The following is a 19179-nucleotide window of genomic DNA, read 5'->3' as shown; positions in this document are numbered from 1 at the left end:
AGGAACACCTGGAGACAATAACGGGACAGAGGCAGGACTAGGGTGGGACTAGGGCGGAGACATGAACGATAACAAACAGAGCCATGTGCTAAGTGAGCACATGGCGGGGAAAACAGACACGACAGGACAAGGGCGTGACATTAGTGAAATCTATTCAATATATTGCTCAATTTTTCAACATGAATGATTGAGTTTCTGTGCAATAAACCATCTGTATCATTGAACAGAAAATATTAACACACATATTAAGTAAAATGTAAGTCCACTATACACTGCACATAATCTGTATTATATAATAGAAGGCAATATTATTTTGGTGGGCGGCACGGTGGCGCAGCAGGTAGTGTCGCAGTCACACAGCTCCAGGGGCCTGGAGGTTGTGGGTTCGACTCCTGCTCCAGGTGACTGTCTGTGAGGAGTGTGGTGTGTTCTCGCTGTGTCTGCATGGGTTTCCTCCGAGTGACTGTGTGAGGAGTGTGATGTGTTCTCCCTGTGTCTGCGTGGGTTTCCTCCGGGTGACTGTGTGAGGAGTGTGGTGTGTTCTCCCTGTGTCTGCGTGGGTTTCCTCCGAGTGACTGTGTGAGGAGTGTGGTGTGTTCTCCCTGTGTCTGCGTGGGTTTCCTCCGGGTGACTGTGTGAGGAGTGTGGTGTGTTCTCCCTGTGTCTGCGTGGGTTTCCTCCGAGTGACTGTGTGAGGAGTGTGGTGTGTTCTCCCTGTGTCTGCGTGGGTTTCCTCTGGGTGACTGTGTGAGGAGTGTGGTGTGTTCTCCCTGTGTCTGTGTGGGTTTCCTCCGGGTGCTCCGGTTTGCTCCCACAGTCCAAAAACACATGTTTGTAGGTGGATTGGCGACTCAAAAGTGTCAGTAGATGTGTGTGTGTGTGTGTTGCCCTGTGAAGGACTGGCACCTCCTCCAGGGTGTATTCCCGCCTTGCGCCCAATTCCAGGTAGGCTCTGGACCCACCGCGACCCTGAATTGGATAAGGGTTACAGATAATGAATGAATGAATATTATTTTGCATTTCTGTATGTTAGACAATTACCTGTTTAATATAAGTATACTGACCTACTTTTGTATTTAGTGTAAATATTTCTTATCACATATAAATATGGAGTTACACATGGGTATATGTATAGGTCTGCACTGGGGTATGTGTTTTCTGCAGTGCTGCTGTACTTGCACTTATCTGTCTATCAACTAATTAGAAATCACTTGTTTAATGAACTGAAATGTTGGAGTTTAATTGTCATTTTTTTATTTTCTGTGTAAGGGCTAAAAAAATCAACAAAGCTGATTTGGATGTTATTATTAATGCAGGGCTTGTTATAACATGATTTAGGATTATTCTTGTTTAATGTCTCTGTGACAATGTGCATTCACCGTGACCACTGTGCATCACTGATTCCCTGCTTGGCCTCAAGACCAAGAGAAACCACCTCCTAACATCCACAGACGCATATTTGTGACACATTAGAAGGGGTAAGGCCACATTAACGTTTAGCAGGAACAAACGGTTGGGCTGCTTAGAGGTATGTCTGTTCCTGCAGAAAGTGACTGTTAGATTGAAGTTCATAGACACTTTTACTTTGTGGCAGATTTATCTGATGTAAGCTCATAAACATAAGGAAACTTTACTGTGAATGATTTTATTTGGAAATAAAGACAAAGCTCGTCAAAAGGTTTCGTATGTTTGGGGTTTTATTGTTGAGGTGTCATTGTATATTAGCATACAAGTCATTCATAACATGAGGAAAATGGGACCTAACACGATTATCTATCAGCTAACAACAAAAATCCAGTCACATTTTCTCTTTAAACTGCAGTCACACATAGCTACAGACTTTTGACACTCATTCTACTGAAGGTTCATATTACAGCATATTCTGGATTCTAAATGCATGCAACCCTGATCATAACATCAAACTGGAAGTGTGACTAAAATATAACTGAACTGAAATTAATATTGATTTGTCCATGTTTGTAATAAACTGAAATAAACTATTAATACATGTCTTGTGTGAACATCAAGTCACTCCAGTTTATTTTTTCATATAATCAGAAAATAACACATCTCCAAAGAAAGACTACATTAACAGATGGGACTGTCTTGCCTCGGAGGATGGACTGGAGGAGGTCTTGTTCAGATGGCTGTTTGAAGTCATTTCAGTCAAATACATGAATGCTGCTACACTGTATGTCCAAACGTTTCTAGACACCCCTTATACTTAAGTGAATTTTGCCGATTTGCAGCGCACACTTTGAGGACAAAGACATGCATCTTATATAATCACAAAAGAAAAGCATGAAACAACTGAGTTACTAAAGCAATTGCACATTAACCCAAATTGATTAAAGCTGAGTAGCTCTGGCTAGAGGGATATAAAACTGTCCAGCCTGGAGCTCATTGGTGATCACTTTGTCCTTTCTCATTGTTAACCAGAACTAACCATCAACACCTTCAGTACCTGACATAATACGTAAAAAGTTGAAGCTGTTGCTGCAGCAAAGAGACAAACTCATTAGTAACTTCCACTTCAGAAGAAAGTTGGATGAGCAAGTGTTTATATACTATTGGACATAGAGTGTAGATGTTCAGATGTTATGTATCAGACAGATCCTACGTCCTACGTCCTTCTTCAGGTCACTGTTCTGATGAAAATAGTTTTCCTTCGGAATCGTCAGCCACTGGACTAAGCTCTGTGGACCTCACAGCTTCTGCTTCATCCTGAAAATAGACTCCAATGATTTACAATGACATACAAAGTCTGCTGTTATTGGAAATTATTTCCTTCCTAATGTGTTTCATCTTTGAAATTTATCAGAATTTTTGTATTAAAAAACCTTCAGTAATTGACTACTAGAAAGTAGTCCTGTCGAGTAATAAATATAAATCAACCAATTCATTATCTGTAAGCGCTGATCCAGTTCAGGGTCGCGGTGGGTCAGGAGCCTACCTGGAATCTTTGGGCGCAAGACGGGAATACACCCTGGAGGGGGCGCCAGTCCTTCACAGGGCAACACAGACACACACACATTCACTCACACACTCACACCTACGGACACTTTTGAGTCGCCAATCCACCTACCAACGTGTGTTTGTGGACTGTGGGAGGAAACCCCCGCAGACACAGGAAGAACACACCAAACTCCTCACAGACAGTCACCTGGAGGAAACCCACGCAGACACAGGGAGAACACACCACACTCCTCACAGACAGTCACCCGGAGGAAACCCACGCAGACACAGGGAGAACACACCACACTCCTCACAGACAGTCACCCGGAGGAAACCCACGCAGACACAGGGAGAACACACCACACTCTTCACAGACAGTCACCCGGAGGAAACCCACGCAGACACAGGGAGAACACACCACACTCCTCACAGACAGTCACCCGAGGAAACCCACGCAGACACAGAGAAAACACAACACACTCCTCACAGACAGTCACCCAGAGGAAACCCACACAGACACAGGGAGAACACACCACACTCCTCACAGACAGTCACCCGGAGGAAACCCACGCAGACACAGGGAGAACACACCACACTCCTCACAGACAGTCACCCGGAGGAAACCCACACAGACACAGGGAGAACACACCAAACTCCTCACAGACAGTCACCCGGAGCGGGAATCGAACCCACAACCTCCAGGTCCCTGGAGCTGTGTGACTGCGACACTACCTGCTGTGCCATTGTGCCGCCCCAATTCATCACAATTTCCTGAAATTAATCAGACTGTCCTTTCTTAAAGGAACTCTATGTCGTATTTTTACCTTAAAATGACAGTTTCAAAAGGATTATGATGCTCCTCCAGTCTCTCACTGCTCTCCAGGAATGTTTCTCAAAAAAAAAAAAAACTATGCTATGCAACTTCAGACTCACAGGGTGGAGAACACTCATGAGAACGAAATAATGCTTTACGACACATACGTGTGTTTAGCTCATTGCAAGAAAATCTGGGCAGTAAGGACCTTGGTAAGGAGCAGATTAATAGAAAGGAATAAGATTATCAAGCCATGCAGGGACTGAAGGCAAATAGCCATGGGAGTTGAATAAATAACTTTATTCAAAGTTGTGAGTCCATTTTCCCTTCTTGTGCATCCGGCACGTCCTGTTTTTTGAAAGCGAGTATATAGACGCCCTACTCTTTCATCCTCAACTGGTCCTGAATAACTCCAATATTTGAAAAGTGATTCATCAACTTCTCACAACCTAAGCTGCCACAAAACATGTGCTGCCTCATTGAGAAGAGTCAACAAAGATCATTTCCCTTACAAGAGCTATAAAATACAGTCCCCCAGAAATATACATGAACCAACATTCAAAAAGAAAAAAATAAACACGTGTGTGAGTCATCGGGTTAATGTTCCAATAATGATAATAAACTGGAATGTAAAAGGGTGTGGGCCATCTCTGTGGAAAAGTGATGGAAAATATTAAGTCATCAATAATTTTCTGTTAATCAGTATTGATTGATGATCACATAAAACATCTGAACTCAAAGCTAGAAATAGAATTTCCCCCAGAAGTCCAGTCCGAGACAATACTCACACCTAGGGACACTCACCTTATCTTTAACCTCCTGCTGTATATCTTCAGGAAACATTTCTCCATTTTGTGTTTGCATTGGAGAAAAGCTCAGTCTCTGGGACGTGCCTCGGCCAGACACCTCTGCGTCCCTCGCCTTGTTGTCTCTGTCACTAGGAGATGGACTTGAGAGTCTGGATGATGCTCTGAGCTCATCGGCATCTTGTGTCTGAAAGAGAGAGACCAAAAAAAAACCTTAACAATATTAGTTTTAGGGTGGTGATCAAGTGTATGTGGACACCTCTTGCGCCATTTTGTCTGAAATTATGGGAATCTGAGAGAACGTCTCAGATTGTGGGGAACTGCAGCTTTCTCTGGTTTATTTACCTTTAGAGGCTTTGCAAAGTAACAGTTAGCGGAGAAAAATTACTATTGTATGTATGTGGTTAAAGTTTAACTTGTCTGTAAGCTTTTATTCATTGTTTGAATTTCCACAGGGCGACACAGTGGAGCAGCAGGTAAGTGTCGCAGTCACACAGCTCCAGGGATTCGATTCCTGCTCTGGGTGACTGTCTGTGAGGAGTGTGGTGTGTTCTCCCTGTGTCTGCATGGGTTTCCTCCGGGTGACTGTCTGTGAGGAGTGTGGTGTGTTCTCCCTGTGTCTGCATGGGTTTCCTCTGGGTGACTGTCTGTGAGGAGTGTGGTGTGTTCTCCCTGTGTCTGCGTGGGTTTCCTCCGGGTGACTGTCTGTGAGGAGTGTGGTGTGTTCTCCCTGTGTCTGCGTGGGTTTCCTCCAGGTGACTGTCTGTGAGGAGTGTGGTGTGTTCTCCCTGTGTCTGCGTGGGTTTCCTCCGGGTGACTGTCTGTGAGGAGTTTGGTGTGTTCTCCCTGTGTCTACATGGGTTTCCTCCGGGTGACTGTCTGTGAGGAGTGTGGTGTGTTCTCCGCGTGTCTGCATGGGTTTCCTCCGGGTGACTGTCTGTGAGGAGTGTGGTGTGTTCTCCGTGTGTCTGCATGGGTTTCCTCCGGGTGACTGTCTGTGAGGAGTGTGGTGTGTTCTCCCTGTGTCTGCGTGGGTTTCCTCCGGGTGACTGTCTGTGAGGAGTGTGGTGTGTTCTCCCTGTGTCTGCGTGGGTTTCCTCCGGGTGACTGACTGTGAGGAGTGTGGTGTGTTCTCCCCTTGTCTGCGTGGGTTTCCTCCGGGTGACTGTTTGTGAGGAGTGTGGTGTGTTCTCCCTGTGTCTGCGTGGGTTTCCTCCGGGTGCTCCGGTTTAATCCCACAGTCCAAAAACACACGTTTGTAGGTGAATTGGCGACTCAAAAGTGTTCGTAGGTGTGAGTGTGTGAGTGAATGTGTGTGTGTGTGTGTGTGTGTGTGTTGCCCTGTGAAGGACTGGCGCCCCCTCCAGGGTGTATTCCCACCTTGCGCCCAATGATTCCAGGTAGGCTCTGGACCCACCACGACCCTGAACTGGATAAGGGTTACAGATAATGAATGGATGGATGGATGAATTTCCACAGATTTTTTTGGTAACACAAATCATATTTTTTTAGCATGGATGGGGCAGTTCCTACCTATCTGTTTTCATGATTTTCATTGTTTGGAGGCCATTTTTCTGCCATGAGCAGAGAGAGAGGAAGTATAGCATGTCTGAGTGAACCACTTGTTTATTTTATTTATTTTTTATTTTTTTACTTGTGCAATGACACCAGGGCTTCATAAACACATTAGAGCAGTTCCCAATCATGAACATTGCCTTTAATCTTCTACTTATGTGGGAAGGTTTTATGCATTATAATGGATCATTTCTGTGAGGATCTGATGGCATTTAGTCATAAGAGAATTAGTGAATCAAGTACAGATTTTGGATGATTAATTCTGGATCACAAACACTACTCCACATCATTCCAAAAGTATCGGATGGAGCTTCATCACTACAATTGTCTGTAAAGTCTGTACATTCATTCAGAGCCTACTCGGAATCACTGGGCGCAAGGGGGGAATACACCCCGGGCAACACACACTCACACATTCATACCTACGGACACTGCTGCACCAGAGTCCGTACAAACTTTTGGAAATACAGTGTATATTGCAGCTAATTGTTATAAAAGCTAATTTGCAAATTAAAGACGACATTCATGACTGTATTCAAAAAACACTTTTTATAAAATTCAGAAGATGTTTCCTCACCATTTTGCTGCTCTCCAATCTCTATGCGTGCTGGAAACCGGGCTAATGTGTTTACCGAAGGCCCTGTGTCTGTAAATGAGTAAAAAAACAACCTGTCTCGATCTGGTATGCTATTCTCTCTCTCTCTGCTCATGGCAGATACATATGGAGTATTTTTAGACAACTAAGAGGACTCCAAACATTATCCAAATAAGGATATTGCTCTATTCCTGCTCCATAGGTGGGTAATATTGAACCTATTTCTGCTGTTTCTCACCACTTAAGGTGGAAATGTCTCCAAATTTAGGAAATGGCTAACAGCATTAGCAAAAGAGTTACAGACAAGTTAAACTTCAGCCACGCACTAATAACAGTCTACTTTTTCCACTCAAACACACCGTTCCACCTTAAAAGACACTTCGCTGCTGAATGTAAACAACCAAAGAGAACTGCATTTACCCCAATTGTAGATGTTCCCCTTCAAGCATGATTCAGCAAGGTGAATGTACAGTGCAGTATTTTGTCATTTACAGTGCATTTCGTGTAATATTACTAAATTGTAAATTGTATTCTGTAAGCTTTTAGTATATTGCACATTTACACACACCTGGTGCTTGTGAGTTGTTTCAGGTTTGCTCTTGTTAAGCTCCTCATCCTCGACTATTTCTGCAGCTCTCTGAAAATATAATGAAATGAAAATGAAAATGTAAACCTTGGCCATTATTTTGTACAACAATTGCAAATTCCATTGTGTAATTTTATTAATATTTTCCAAAGCCAAGAGAAACAGCGTGACACTAAAGTAGTACCAGGTCCACAGGCAGCTCTGTTGCTGTAGTCTCATCCTCTGCAACCTCCTCGGCTCCCCGCACTTCTTCTCTCCTCCTGCCTACACCCTTGAACACGCTCGGCTGGCCTACGCACAAAAACACACGTTACAGACACATGCACACACACACAGGATTAAAATAATGTGCAGGATACAAATGCTATTATGACTTAAATTTAAATAAATAGTCTCTGATATTATATACAGATGCTTACATATATAAAATATATGTGACTCTCTATGATCCTGTGCACTGACACAACATTAAAAAGAAATGTGTGTGTGTCTGTGTGTAATATCCCTGCCTCCTCTCACCTGCCACTGCTCTGTGTGTGGGCCTGTGTTTGCGGACTCTGACAGGTTTGGCATAGAACACAGAATTGCCCTCTCTCTCTCTTTCACTGCCGCCTGGTCCCCTGATGATTGCTTGAGAAGAGCTCAAACCCCCTGCCTCATCCCCCGTCGACTTCACTCGCCGCTCATCTCTCTGAAAAACAGCAGAACTTACATTAAGCACTGCTAACCAGCATGATTAAACTATCTCTGAAACCTAATTATTTGATTAATGGTGGAAAATATATGACCAAATCAGCTAAAAGTGATGTAAGCTTTAAAAAGAAATGGAGAGAGTTGTGATTCAAGCTTCAAGCCGGTATGATTATACGGCTAAACACATTGCTGAATATTTCTCCTCCACTGGGCAGAATGACCTGGATATTTACCTCTGGAGAGTCAAGCAAGGCAGAATCGCTGTGGCTGTCTTGAGGAAAACTCTTCCTGATCTGAGACATAAAAAAACAAAAATTTTTAAAACAACTTAACTTACTCAGACATATTCCAGAATTAAAGTGTATACATAAGTTAATGCTTTGGTCACATGACACCGAAAAATAATACACACACACATATATATATATATATATATATATATATATATATATATTCTTGTAGGCCCTACATTTGCCAATACCAAACATTATTTGTTACTTAAACTGTCGCACTAGCATTAGCATTCTAGCTGCACTTGGACTTATACACTGATGTTGTGTCCAATTTGTTTTTAACTTTTCCCCATAGAGTTTTATTGCACTATAAAGTAGGTCTGAACGATTTGGGGATAGTATCAAACTGTGATTTTTCTGCCTGAACTTCTCACATAATCACTCTTTCAAATTTCAATTTCAAAATAAACTTTTAGCCCTAATGTAATACATATATTTTCTATATACATATATATTTTCTAGTGTAATCCTTATTACAACCCTAAATCAAAAAAATTGAAACAGTTCAGACAATGAAGAAAAGAAAAACCATCAGTGTTGCATTTTCTTTGATGTTTATTTCATTGCAAACAATTTCAACCCAAGACTTTTCATGTCCTGTCTGGTTAAATTTATATAATTTGCTAATATACATATATTTCTACATTTCAGGCCTGCAACACATTAAAAAAAGACAGGGCAAGTTTCAGCCAGTAATGAGGGAAAAAACAAATCTGTAACAATCTCAAAACACTAACTGATAGTTTTACCAAGTTTGGCCACAATTTCCTAATTCTCACATCATTTTAAACTGGTTTTGCCAGCAGGTGATTGTAATCATGATTTTGTACACAAGCAGTGTCCACAAAATGCTGAAACTTTGACAAGCAAACATGAGTCGAGAATCACCAGTCTGCGTAATTCTTCCTTTACAGTACATAACATCATTTAACAATTTAAAGAATCAGGAGGAACTTCATTCATTCATTATCTGTAACCCTTATCCAGTTCAGAGTCGTGGTGGGTCCAGAGCCTACCTGGATTCATTGGGCGCAAGGCGGGAATACACCCTGGAGGGTGCGCCAGTCCTTCACAGGGCAACACACACACACACACACACTCACACACACACTCACACCTACGGATACTTTTGAGTCACCAATCCACTACCAACGTGTGTTTTTGGACCGTGGGAGGAAACCCACGCGGACACAGGGAGAACACACCAAACTCCTCACAGACAGTCACCAGGAGGAAACCCACGCGGACACAGGGAGAACACACCACAGTCCTCACAGACAGTCACCCGGAGGAAATCCACGCGGACACAGGGAGAACACACCAAACTCCTCACAGACAGTCACCAGGAGGAAACCCACGCGGACACAGGGAGAACACACCACAGTCCTCACAGACAGTCACCCGGAGGAAATCCACGCGGACACAGGGAGAACACACCACACTCCTCACAGACATTCACCCGGAGGAAACCCACGCGGACACAGGGAGAACACACCACACTCCTCACAGACAGTCACCCGGAGGAAACCCACGCGGACACAGGGAGAACACACCACACTCCTCACAGACAGTCACCCGGAGGAAACCCACGCGGATACAGGGAGAACACACCAAACTCCTCACAGACAATGACCCGGAGCGGGAATTGAACCCACAACCTCCAGGTCCCTGGAGCTGTGTGACTGTGACACTCCCTGCTGCATCACCGTGCCGCCCTTTTAGGAGGAACTTCAGTGTGGAAAAGGCAAGGGCTCAAGTCTGAGCTGAAAACCTGTGGTCTTTGATCACTCAGACAGCACTGCATCAAAACCATCATTCATCAGTAGCTGGTAAAATCACATTTACTTTGGCAATCCTTTGTCAAGCACTACTGTAAGTAGTTACATTCGCAAACACCACTTTAGACTCTGCAAAAAAGAAGACTGATGTTAACCATGTCTGAAGCTGTGTTGATTTCTCTGAGCTCTGGAGGCATGGATGGATAATCACACAGTGGAGACCTGTGTCCAAAAAGTGGACGCCATGTGCTCGGGACCAAAGATTAAAAGGATTATCCACATCGTTATCAGCAACAAGTCCAAAAGCCATGGTATGGGTTGTGTTGGTGCACTTGGCAAAGGTAATGTACAATTCTGTGATGGCAGCATTAAGGCAGAAAAGTACACTGAGAACTTAGAGCAGCAGGCATTTTCCCTGGGACTTCAATACATTTACAAGACCACAAATTGCACACCTCACAAACGCATGGATGCAGAGGATGGGACTGGCCTGCCCGCTGTCCTGACCTGTCCGCAACACAGAGTGTGTGGTGAAACTATCTCATGCTTTTGCACACCTTAAGACAGAAATGTTTTGCAGGAAGAATGGGACAAAACCAGACCTGAAACACGGTGGCAAAACATCTTTGAAGTGCTGTGTGAAGGAATGGCATTCCCTTACATTCCCAACATTTGTGGAATGTGTTGCAGACCAGACATGTAGGAATATACAGTATTTTATAACAAATAAAAGGAAGTAGAGCAGACAAAACATGAAATATCTTGGTTTCAAACAGTCTGCAGTTTGAAACCAAGTTTGTTTCCTGCCGCCAGTGTGTCTTGAATATCACCTGGACATTTTGGTCCCTCACAAAAATACAAGAAAACACTAGCATTTTAAGTTAATTGTTGTGATAATATTTTAAATTGATAGACACTACTAATATAAATATAATTACATTGTGTTGATCTTACATTGATTCTTTTATCTCACATTTAGATATCAATTATTAAAAGCTTCAGCCTTAAGGAGGGACTATGGGGCTAATTGTGATTGATTTCAGGAAACTGCGGTTTATTACTTTTTTAATTAATTAATCAGCAGCACTAAATAATATTATTATAATAATTATTATTAATTTGGCTAATAGACCTTTACCTCTGATCTCCTGTGCAGGCCTCGTTCTCCTGCATAATGCCTATGAATCAATATTTTGAGAAAAAATAAAATTAATCACATTATCTGTGATAAAAACACTGTATACTGACATCTTCCTATTCCTCCTTCCCCTCCTCCTCCCTCCTCCTCCTCTCCCTCACCTGTCTGCGCTTCCTCCGGGCCCTTTGTTCAGCAGCAGCTCCAAATACGGCAGCTTTTTGAACCTTTCTGTTCCCACGGCAACGTAACAGTGTCCACTCTCCAGCTCCTCCACTGACGTCAATGTGACGCCATCCAGGGTGCAAAGCCTGAGAGGTCAGAAAGATCACAGAAAAGGGACTGAAATACAGGTATACATCATATGTCCAAATGTTTCTGGAAACACTGGTGCACCCATCTTCAACTCAGACACTCAGTTTTGTGGACAGTTTTTATGCTGAACTGTGGAGATCATACAACAAAATAAAAACACTGCGGAACTGCAGCACAAGAGCTTAATGTCACCCTGTTCAATGCCAAGCATAAGCTACAGAGCTATAAATTCCCCTAGCATGCATTCACATCTCTAAAGTGATGAGAGATAAGGTCAAAACCTGACATCACTAATACTGTAATGACGCTTCCATCCAATCACTACCAATTCAGTGGTCTATCATCTAGATGGAAGCTTTTGCAGAACAACATTTTGTCTCATTCTATGCTTTTACAAAGGTGTTGTTTACAGCTTTTTACCTCCGGACAGCTCCAGTGCGCAGCATAGCTTTCTCAGAGACAAGGCTAAGGACCTGCTCCAGGTTTTTTTGCATGCTTCGAGGAATGATGAAGCGCATGGCAGGACTCAGGACATCTCCATTTCTAAACACACTACACAGAGACAACAAAGGATTAAAAGGATCAGTGGAGAATAAATCATGGCTGCTATAATAGTCAGCTGTTCAGTGTGAAATAATGGACACCATCAGGACAGTTAGACGATATCTGAATTCTATATTGAAAATAACATTTTATCTGCATTTTTTTTTTTTTTTAAACATACATTAAATATGTCAGCATTCATTTCTACATTAGTTACTGTTCTATAACATTAATCTAGTTCAGTATTGTCAGAGTTGTCAAACAGATATAGTTTGAACAAAAGCTTCTGTTTACAGTTAAAAACATGTATATCATTTTTGGTGATTTTAATTTACTTAATTTAATATCATTTGAACACAGAAGCGCAGCAGCTAGTGTCGCAGTCACACAGCTCCAGGGTCCTGGGGTTGTGGGTTCGATTCCCGCTCCGGGTGACTGTCTGTGAGGAGTGTGGTGTGTTCTCCCTGTGTCTGCGTGGGTTTCCTCCGGGTGACTGTCTGTGAGGAGTGTGGTGTGTTCTCTCTGTGTCCGCGTGGGTTTCCTCCGGGTGACTGTCTGTGAGGAGTGTGGTGTGTTCTCCCTGTGTCTGCGTGGGTTTCCTCCGGGTGACTGTCTGTGAGGAGTATGGTGTGTTCTCTCTGTGTCTGTGTGGGCTTCCTCCGGGTGACTATCTGTGAGGAGTGTGATGTGTTCTCCCTGTGTCTGCGTGGGTTTCCTCCGGGTGACTGTCTGTGAGGAGTGTGGTGTGTTCTCTCTGTGTCCGCGTGGGTTTCCTCCGAGTGACTGTCTGTGAGGAGTGTGGTGTGTTCTCCCTGTGTCTGCGTGGGTTTCCTCCGGGTGACTGTCTGTGAGGAGTGTGGTGTGTTCTCCCTGTGTCTGCGTGGGTTTCCTCTGGGTGACTGTCTGTGAGGAGTGTGGTGTGTTCTCCTTGTGTCCGTGTGGGTTTTCTCCAGGTGGCTGTCTGTAAGGAGTGTGGTGTGTTTGCCCTGTGTCCGCGTAGGTTTCCTCTGGGTGACTGTCTGTGAGGAGTGTGGTGTGTTCTCCCTGTGTCCGCATGGGTTTCCTCCGGGTGACTGTCTGTGAGGAGTGTGGTGTGTTCTCGCTGTGTCTGCGTGGGTTTCCTCCGGGTGACTGTCTGTGAGGAGTGTGGAGTGTATGTGTATATTTAAGCATTGATGCTCACTGTATAATGCAGGGTAGAGTTACCACTTTCCTCCACTTTGCAGATACATTGGGCCTGCTGAGCACTTTAGCCTGTAAACACATTAAAAACATTAACACAAGTGGGTAAATTCAGCTGATGCCTGTAGCGGCTCAATGAGATAATATTTTGTCACTCATGCAAATCAAGAACACAGAGCTACTATCAAATGCACTAGTGCATCCATTACTCAAGCAAAAAACAATCAAGCCATCAGTCACATCATGAGGTCACTGAAACTGCTCTCTCAGCTGGATTCAATTATGAGAAAGAGAACACCGCTGTTTGGCTCTGTTACTGATAGATGTGACTGTACACACAGAAATGTTTTTAGCTTTTTCAATTCAGCAGACGGTTAGAATAAACATCTAATTGAACTTATTTCCCCTTTTGCTCTAAATATAGTCAAAAAGCCAAGATATATTTGATGTCTGAAGTTTATTTAATTTTGCACTGGTGCTCCTATAAACCTATATGTACTACACTTAAATATTAAGCTATCTCCACTGGATTTGTTTACATTACCAAGTAAATAGAAGCGAAAGCATGTAGCGTAATACCTGAATTTTTTAATTTTTGTTTTTTTTACACTTACAATTTTTAAACATGTTAATGTGGGATTTCTACCAATGAACTCAAAGTCTTGTGTTCCCACAGCTGTTAATGTCATGTTTTTTGTTATAATGAAACCACAAAGGAGCATGAATGTTGTCACAATATCTGTTTCACAGAAACAGAATTGAACTGGATCGAAAAATCATGGGGCTGAAACATGAGTTATGGGAACCAAGAGCTGTTTCCTAAAAACTTTATTTATGCAACACTCTTCAAGCTGATACCTGCAGCAGGTCTTTACTGTCAGTGCAATTCTAGAGATATAAATTACAAGCACAGTGTAATATGACTGTAATATGTCTTGACAGCGCATGGAATTGGTAGTGTTGGTACAACTGACTACATCCGTATTTGTACTAGATTTTCATAGCCACAAAATTAGTATAATTAGTTATTATCCTAAGTTTTATTATTATTATCATCATCCCTTTGTAGACTATGTTTATAGTTTCGATTAACTGCAATCAAGCATTTTCCCTCATTGTAAAACCATTGTGTTCACAATTTCACACATTTGTACCAGACATAAATGGTCATTTTACCAAAAGGAAAAACTGAGAAATATCAAAATGTTTGTGGAAATTTCTGAGCACTCATTTTATGACCAGAATTAAGCATTGGCACCACTGATTAATGTGGGCCATTCTTCTTCCCCATTGAAATCAGTTTAGGTGTGCCTGGGGGTGGTGAGTATAACATGTCCAGGCAAGTCCAACACTCAAACAACATAGCCTACTTTTGTTAGGGACAATTGACTTCATTAAAACAAGCACATGTAGTCACAGTAACACAGCAACATAATACTGTAATAAAGATATAACAATAAAAAAAACATGATTCTGCACACGTAGCTAGCCTGAAGCATTTAGAGCCATATTCTCAAAATCTATATTTAATATTTAGCCACTTCCATATAGAGAATATGGCATAAGTTAAAAGTCTGCAATAGCTTTATGAAGACAATATGAAAGAAGCCACCTGTTAATCAGTTAAAAGTCAATGTTTTGCTAACAATAATTAAAGGGTTTTAATATATATATATATATATATATATATATATATATATATATATAAACAGGACGATGTCATGCATAAATTCCTTCCACTCATTAGCATTTACAACTTTTAACCTGGTGTAGGAGGTAGCTAATTTATATATTAACTACTACACTGACACCTGTGGGTTAATCCCTAGCCAAGATTGCTTTTCTGAACTTTGCACTTCTCATATTCTGAAGAAACTGGATTCTTGTCTCCTGATTTGAGGAAACACGTTTTACTGGATTATGCTGATTTAAAATATAGAGAGTGCTCAATGACATAAAAAAAACTATATTGAGTTGAACTCCAAAAACACTCCTGCATCCAACGTCCACCTTTCAATGTAAAAAAATAGAGAGGTACATTCTATTTGAGATAAACCTATGTGAAATAAAACTTTAATGCCTTTAAAGCTCAAACTTACCTCCCCAGCCCTAGCCACTGGTGCTCTTTTCACTCCCACACTCAAATAACTGGAAAAGAGAGAACGATATCACAACTATAAACTATTACTATCATATATAAGCCTGAATTTTATGGTGTTTTTCAATTTTCATAGATTTCAGTAAGGCATACTGTGTCTGTAATCACATAAGAATGTCTATGGGACATGGGAGTACGCTGTTTGCACGTTACTCGTTAGCAATGTTAGCCTTTTCGCTTCAAACTAATGAAACAAGCATTAGACTGCATTTGGGTTTTGTTTTTCCTCTAGGTTCCTTTGCTGAAGGACAATCCAGTCATGAACGTTAAGGAAGGAGAATGTGTTTTTCCTTCAACCCCAAGACCATGATTATTCCTGCTAGTCCAGAGCCCCAAGTCTGCATACATAGCTCTTTCCATTACCTTCCTAATCTTCTATCTAAGCCTCTGTTAGCCTCATAAGTCCAGTGCCACACTAAAGAAACCAACTGTGTCTCAGCTGATCAACTACATTTGAGCAATTGATGAGATTATTTAAATTTGATTTTTTTTTTGTGGCATTTGTTTAACTACACAAAAGCTGGGACAAAATAACTCTGCTATAACCTACCAGGAAAAGCTCTTTTTTTCCATGGCAGTTTCATAGTGATGGCTACGATCAAATGCTCTCTGCAGCACTAAACTATGGACTGAAGAAGTGTGGGAATAAAAAGCAGTCAAACAACAGACAGAAAAGAGCTACTTCACTGACCCTGAGTACTTTATGTGAAACCAGTCTGAAGCTGCTGTAGCTGACAGGCCATTAGGCCCAAATGATTAGAGGCTGACTGTTTATTTAAACTTTACTGCTTCATTTTATTCCCAGAACACATTGGTAATAAAGCGAGTCTCCTGAGGAGTAGCTGTGGTATTTATCTGGTAACTCCAAAAAGAAAAGGTTTAACCAGGAGGTGAATCAAATGCTTTCATTTTGGAAAGTTAAAAAAGACAATGAGCTCAGTTTTTTAAAAAATAATCTTTTCTGTTTTTTTTTTAAATTTCCAAATCATTTATAAAAGTTAATAAAACTATACTCCTTTCTTCTTACTGTGTTGAGCAAATAAAAAACAATCTGAAACATAATTTCACGTCCATCTGACATAACTTCAAAATGTCAAAGAGAGGTTTAAGGTACAGAGAGCTTTTACAACTAATTTTGGAGCATTTCTATTGGTCCAATTATCATTACAGTTTCAAACAGTATTCACAGTTGAAACATTTAGAAAACTTTACACTGCAAAATAGAGATACAAGATAATTTTTTTTAATCACTAAGAAGTCAATCTTTTACACAATCTTTATTGTTGGCTTGACGATACTCACTCAATCTTTTTGAACTTCTCGAATCCTGCAGCTACATACTGTGCACCTTGCTTGAGATGCTCCAGGTCAGAGACCCTGTGTCCGTGCCGAGGGGTGTAAAGTGTCCGGACGGCCAGTGGAGCTCCAATACTCACCGTTACATCATTCAAGAATGCCTCCATGGTCGAGATCTGCTTCTGATTCACAATAAACTTCCTCCCTAGATAAAAATCAGAGACAGAAAAACAGGAATATTAATGACTCATTCAGACCAGGATACCCCATTTTTTACAAAGGAAAGAATTATATATCCTTTGCTAATTTTTGTGGTATCAGTCTTTATTGTACTGTGGTGACTTACATTAGATGTTGGAACATTGCTGTGAAGATTTGATGGCAAGTGTTTTTTTGATGTGAAGTCGATTTCCAGTTTTAGATTATAAACTATATATAATCTATTAAGTGTTTTGATTATAAACTTATTTATTAAAACTACTGGTTGGAACTTATCACTCCAGAGAACACAGCTTCACTGGAAAACAGCCCAAAGATCCAGCCAACAGTTAGCTTTGAGCATGGTGACCTTACGCTCATGTACAGCTGCTCCAGAGCATCCCATTTTGATTAATGTTTTTACATGAAAATGTACAATTTTTGAATTCACTATTTAAGAGGAGTATCAAAAAATGTTTGGAAATAGTGTAACTGCAATTTTGTCAATAACATACAAGCATAATTACAGGTCTGATATGTGCGGATGCATTATTATTGCATGTTTTTAAAATTAAGTACTGAATGCAGTGGTAAATTAGTCAGAATCAACTTTCCTATTTTGAAATTTTATAAACCCTATACCAAAAAAAAAGCAGTTTTCATCAAAAGACCTGTAAAGAAAGGGTCTCCATTCCTGTAGACAACCACACTCTTCACAGGGGGCAGGAGAAGAGTGCTGACCCCAGTGGAGGCCATTACCCTGACGAGTCAAAGCTGATTTACGTCCTGTAACACACACAAGAGTATTGCACAATCCATCAAAAATTCAACAATGTTCTGGTGTAACATGGTAAACATATCAGTGATTTAAGATACTTGGTTAGACTATATACACAATACACAGTACACAATATCGAATTCTGTACAGAGAATGAAGGTATGTCTGCTAACTGTACAGACAGAGACATAGTTTTAATGTGTTAATAAAATATTCGTTTTTAAACATAGTATAATGTACGCTTGGCTAAATTTGTACTACCTCCTTTCATGGCTAAAAACAGGTCCCACCAGTTGAGATATAAACCAAAGGCTCATTGGAAGACACAGATTTCTTTACAGTGGTGTCATGTCTAACAACATGGAATTTTATTTATACTCCACAGCCACCGATGATCTTTGAAATTTATTTTGAATGTTGATGAAGGGAAAATAATGAGAAATCCCAGAATAATGTATGAGCTACACACTGCCTGTATTTAACCCATATCACAGAAAAATTGCAACATGTCTCTGACATCAATCCGCATTTACACCATTACTTTGTGTAATTATTTTCCGGTAGATGCTTTTAGAGGTTTCAGAAAACTGGATCCATTTACTACTGTGAACCTTTTTTTTAAAGGAGTTTGCCTTTAAAATTTTAGCTATGTATCTGACTAATAAGTGATGTTTACTAAGTCATAACAACATTTTTCTCCAGTTCATGTCTTCAGTTTAATGACCACTCAAATGAGAATGCCTTTATTGTTTTTACCATAAGCATCATTTTGGTGGTGTGATTCAATTATTGGCATCTGAATCAGAATCAAAACTCTGGCAAAAATCAAGACAAGCGTAATAGAGACGCACTTTTCTGACCCTACAGTTTGCACCCACGCACCACCCACATTCTCCCACATGGAATCAGAAATGCTGTAGGCACTGTAGGCACTGTAGGCATATACACACCCATGTAAAGACATCTTTGGAATAGCAAATATATATATATATATATATATATATATAAACACATTCCTGCTCACACCCATACCCATACCCACACATACGCTTATACTTACAGGAGCTTATATCATCCACAACAATATCCAGCGATATCCAGGCTTGTTTAAAAAAGCAGTGATGCTGATGTTGAGCTGAATGGATCTTGTGTCTTGTCTCCTGATTCTTCAGCACGGTCCACAACCACTCACGCATTTAGTGTCTCACGCACACATGAGTGTTTCCAGGTTGCTATGGCAGCGCTGCCAGGATCAGTGGCAACAACAAAAGAGGGGGAGGAGGAGTGGAAGAGAGAGAGAGAGAGAGAGAGGCAGAGCGACACATATAGAGAGAGTACAATAGGTCCAGGAGGCATAAATCTGATGACCTTGTCACCTCTCATCTCTTTCCTTTTCATATAACCTGCCTCTATAAAAAAAAATAACAAGAACACTCCCATCAATTATGACTTTTACATTTATTATAAATAAAACAACTA

The 19179-nt window shown here is 41.1% G+C and overlaps 1 protein-coding gene across 3 annotated transcripts; it reads right to left on the bottom strand.

Annotated features, from left to right (window-relative positions):
• Positions 1–1480: 1480 nt before the first annotated feature.
• Positions 1481–18900, bottom strand: dcdc2b (doublecortin domain containing 2B). 3 transcript variants are annotated; one of them, XM_066679051.1, is made up of 14 exons: positions 18761–18900; positions 17594–17708; positions 16731–16929; positions 15370–15418; positions 13272–13342; positions 11966–12097; positions 11395–11541; positions 11234–11273; positions 8258–8317; positions 7851–8022; positions 7516–7622; positions 7314–7382; positions 4574–4762; positions 1481–2724 (listed from the first exon to the last, which is right to left on the bottom strand). In XM_066679051.1, the coding sequence occupies exons 2-14, from the start codon at positions 17676–17678 to the stop codon at positions 2641–2643; spliced, it is 1404 nt and encodes a 467-aa protein (XP_066535148.1). In that variant the 5' UTR covers positions 17679–17708; positions 18761–18900; the 3' UTR covers positions 1481–2640. The 3 variants fall into 3 exon arrangements, 2 of the variants coding, with proteins under 2 accessions (XP_066535148.1, XP_066535150.1); XR_010804065.1 differs by lacking the exon at positions 1481–2724 and adding an exon at positions 6728–6796 and having other exon boundaries at positions 4697–4762; XM_066679053.1 differs by lacking the exons at positions 16731–16929; positions 17594–17708; positions 18761–18900 and adding an exon at positions 15979–16322.
• Between the last annotated feature and the right edge of the window lie 279 nt (positions 18901–19179).

The sequence above is a fragment of the Hoplias malabaricus genome, chromosome 8 (assembly GCF_029633855.1).
Source record: "Hoplias malabaricus isolate fHopMal1 chromosome 8, fHopMal1.hap1, whole genome shotgun sequence".
NCBI classification, from domain to species: Eukaryota; Metazoa; Chordata; class Actinopteri; order Characiformes; family Erythrinidae; genus Hoplias; species Hoplias malabaricus.
The sequence above is the reverse complement of the archived record's forward strand: the minus strand, read 5'-3'. Positions and strand labels throughout refer to the sequence as shown.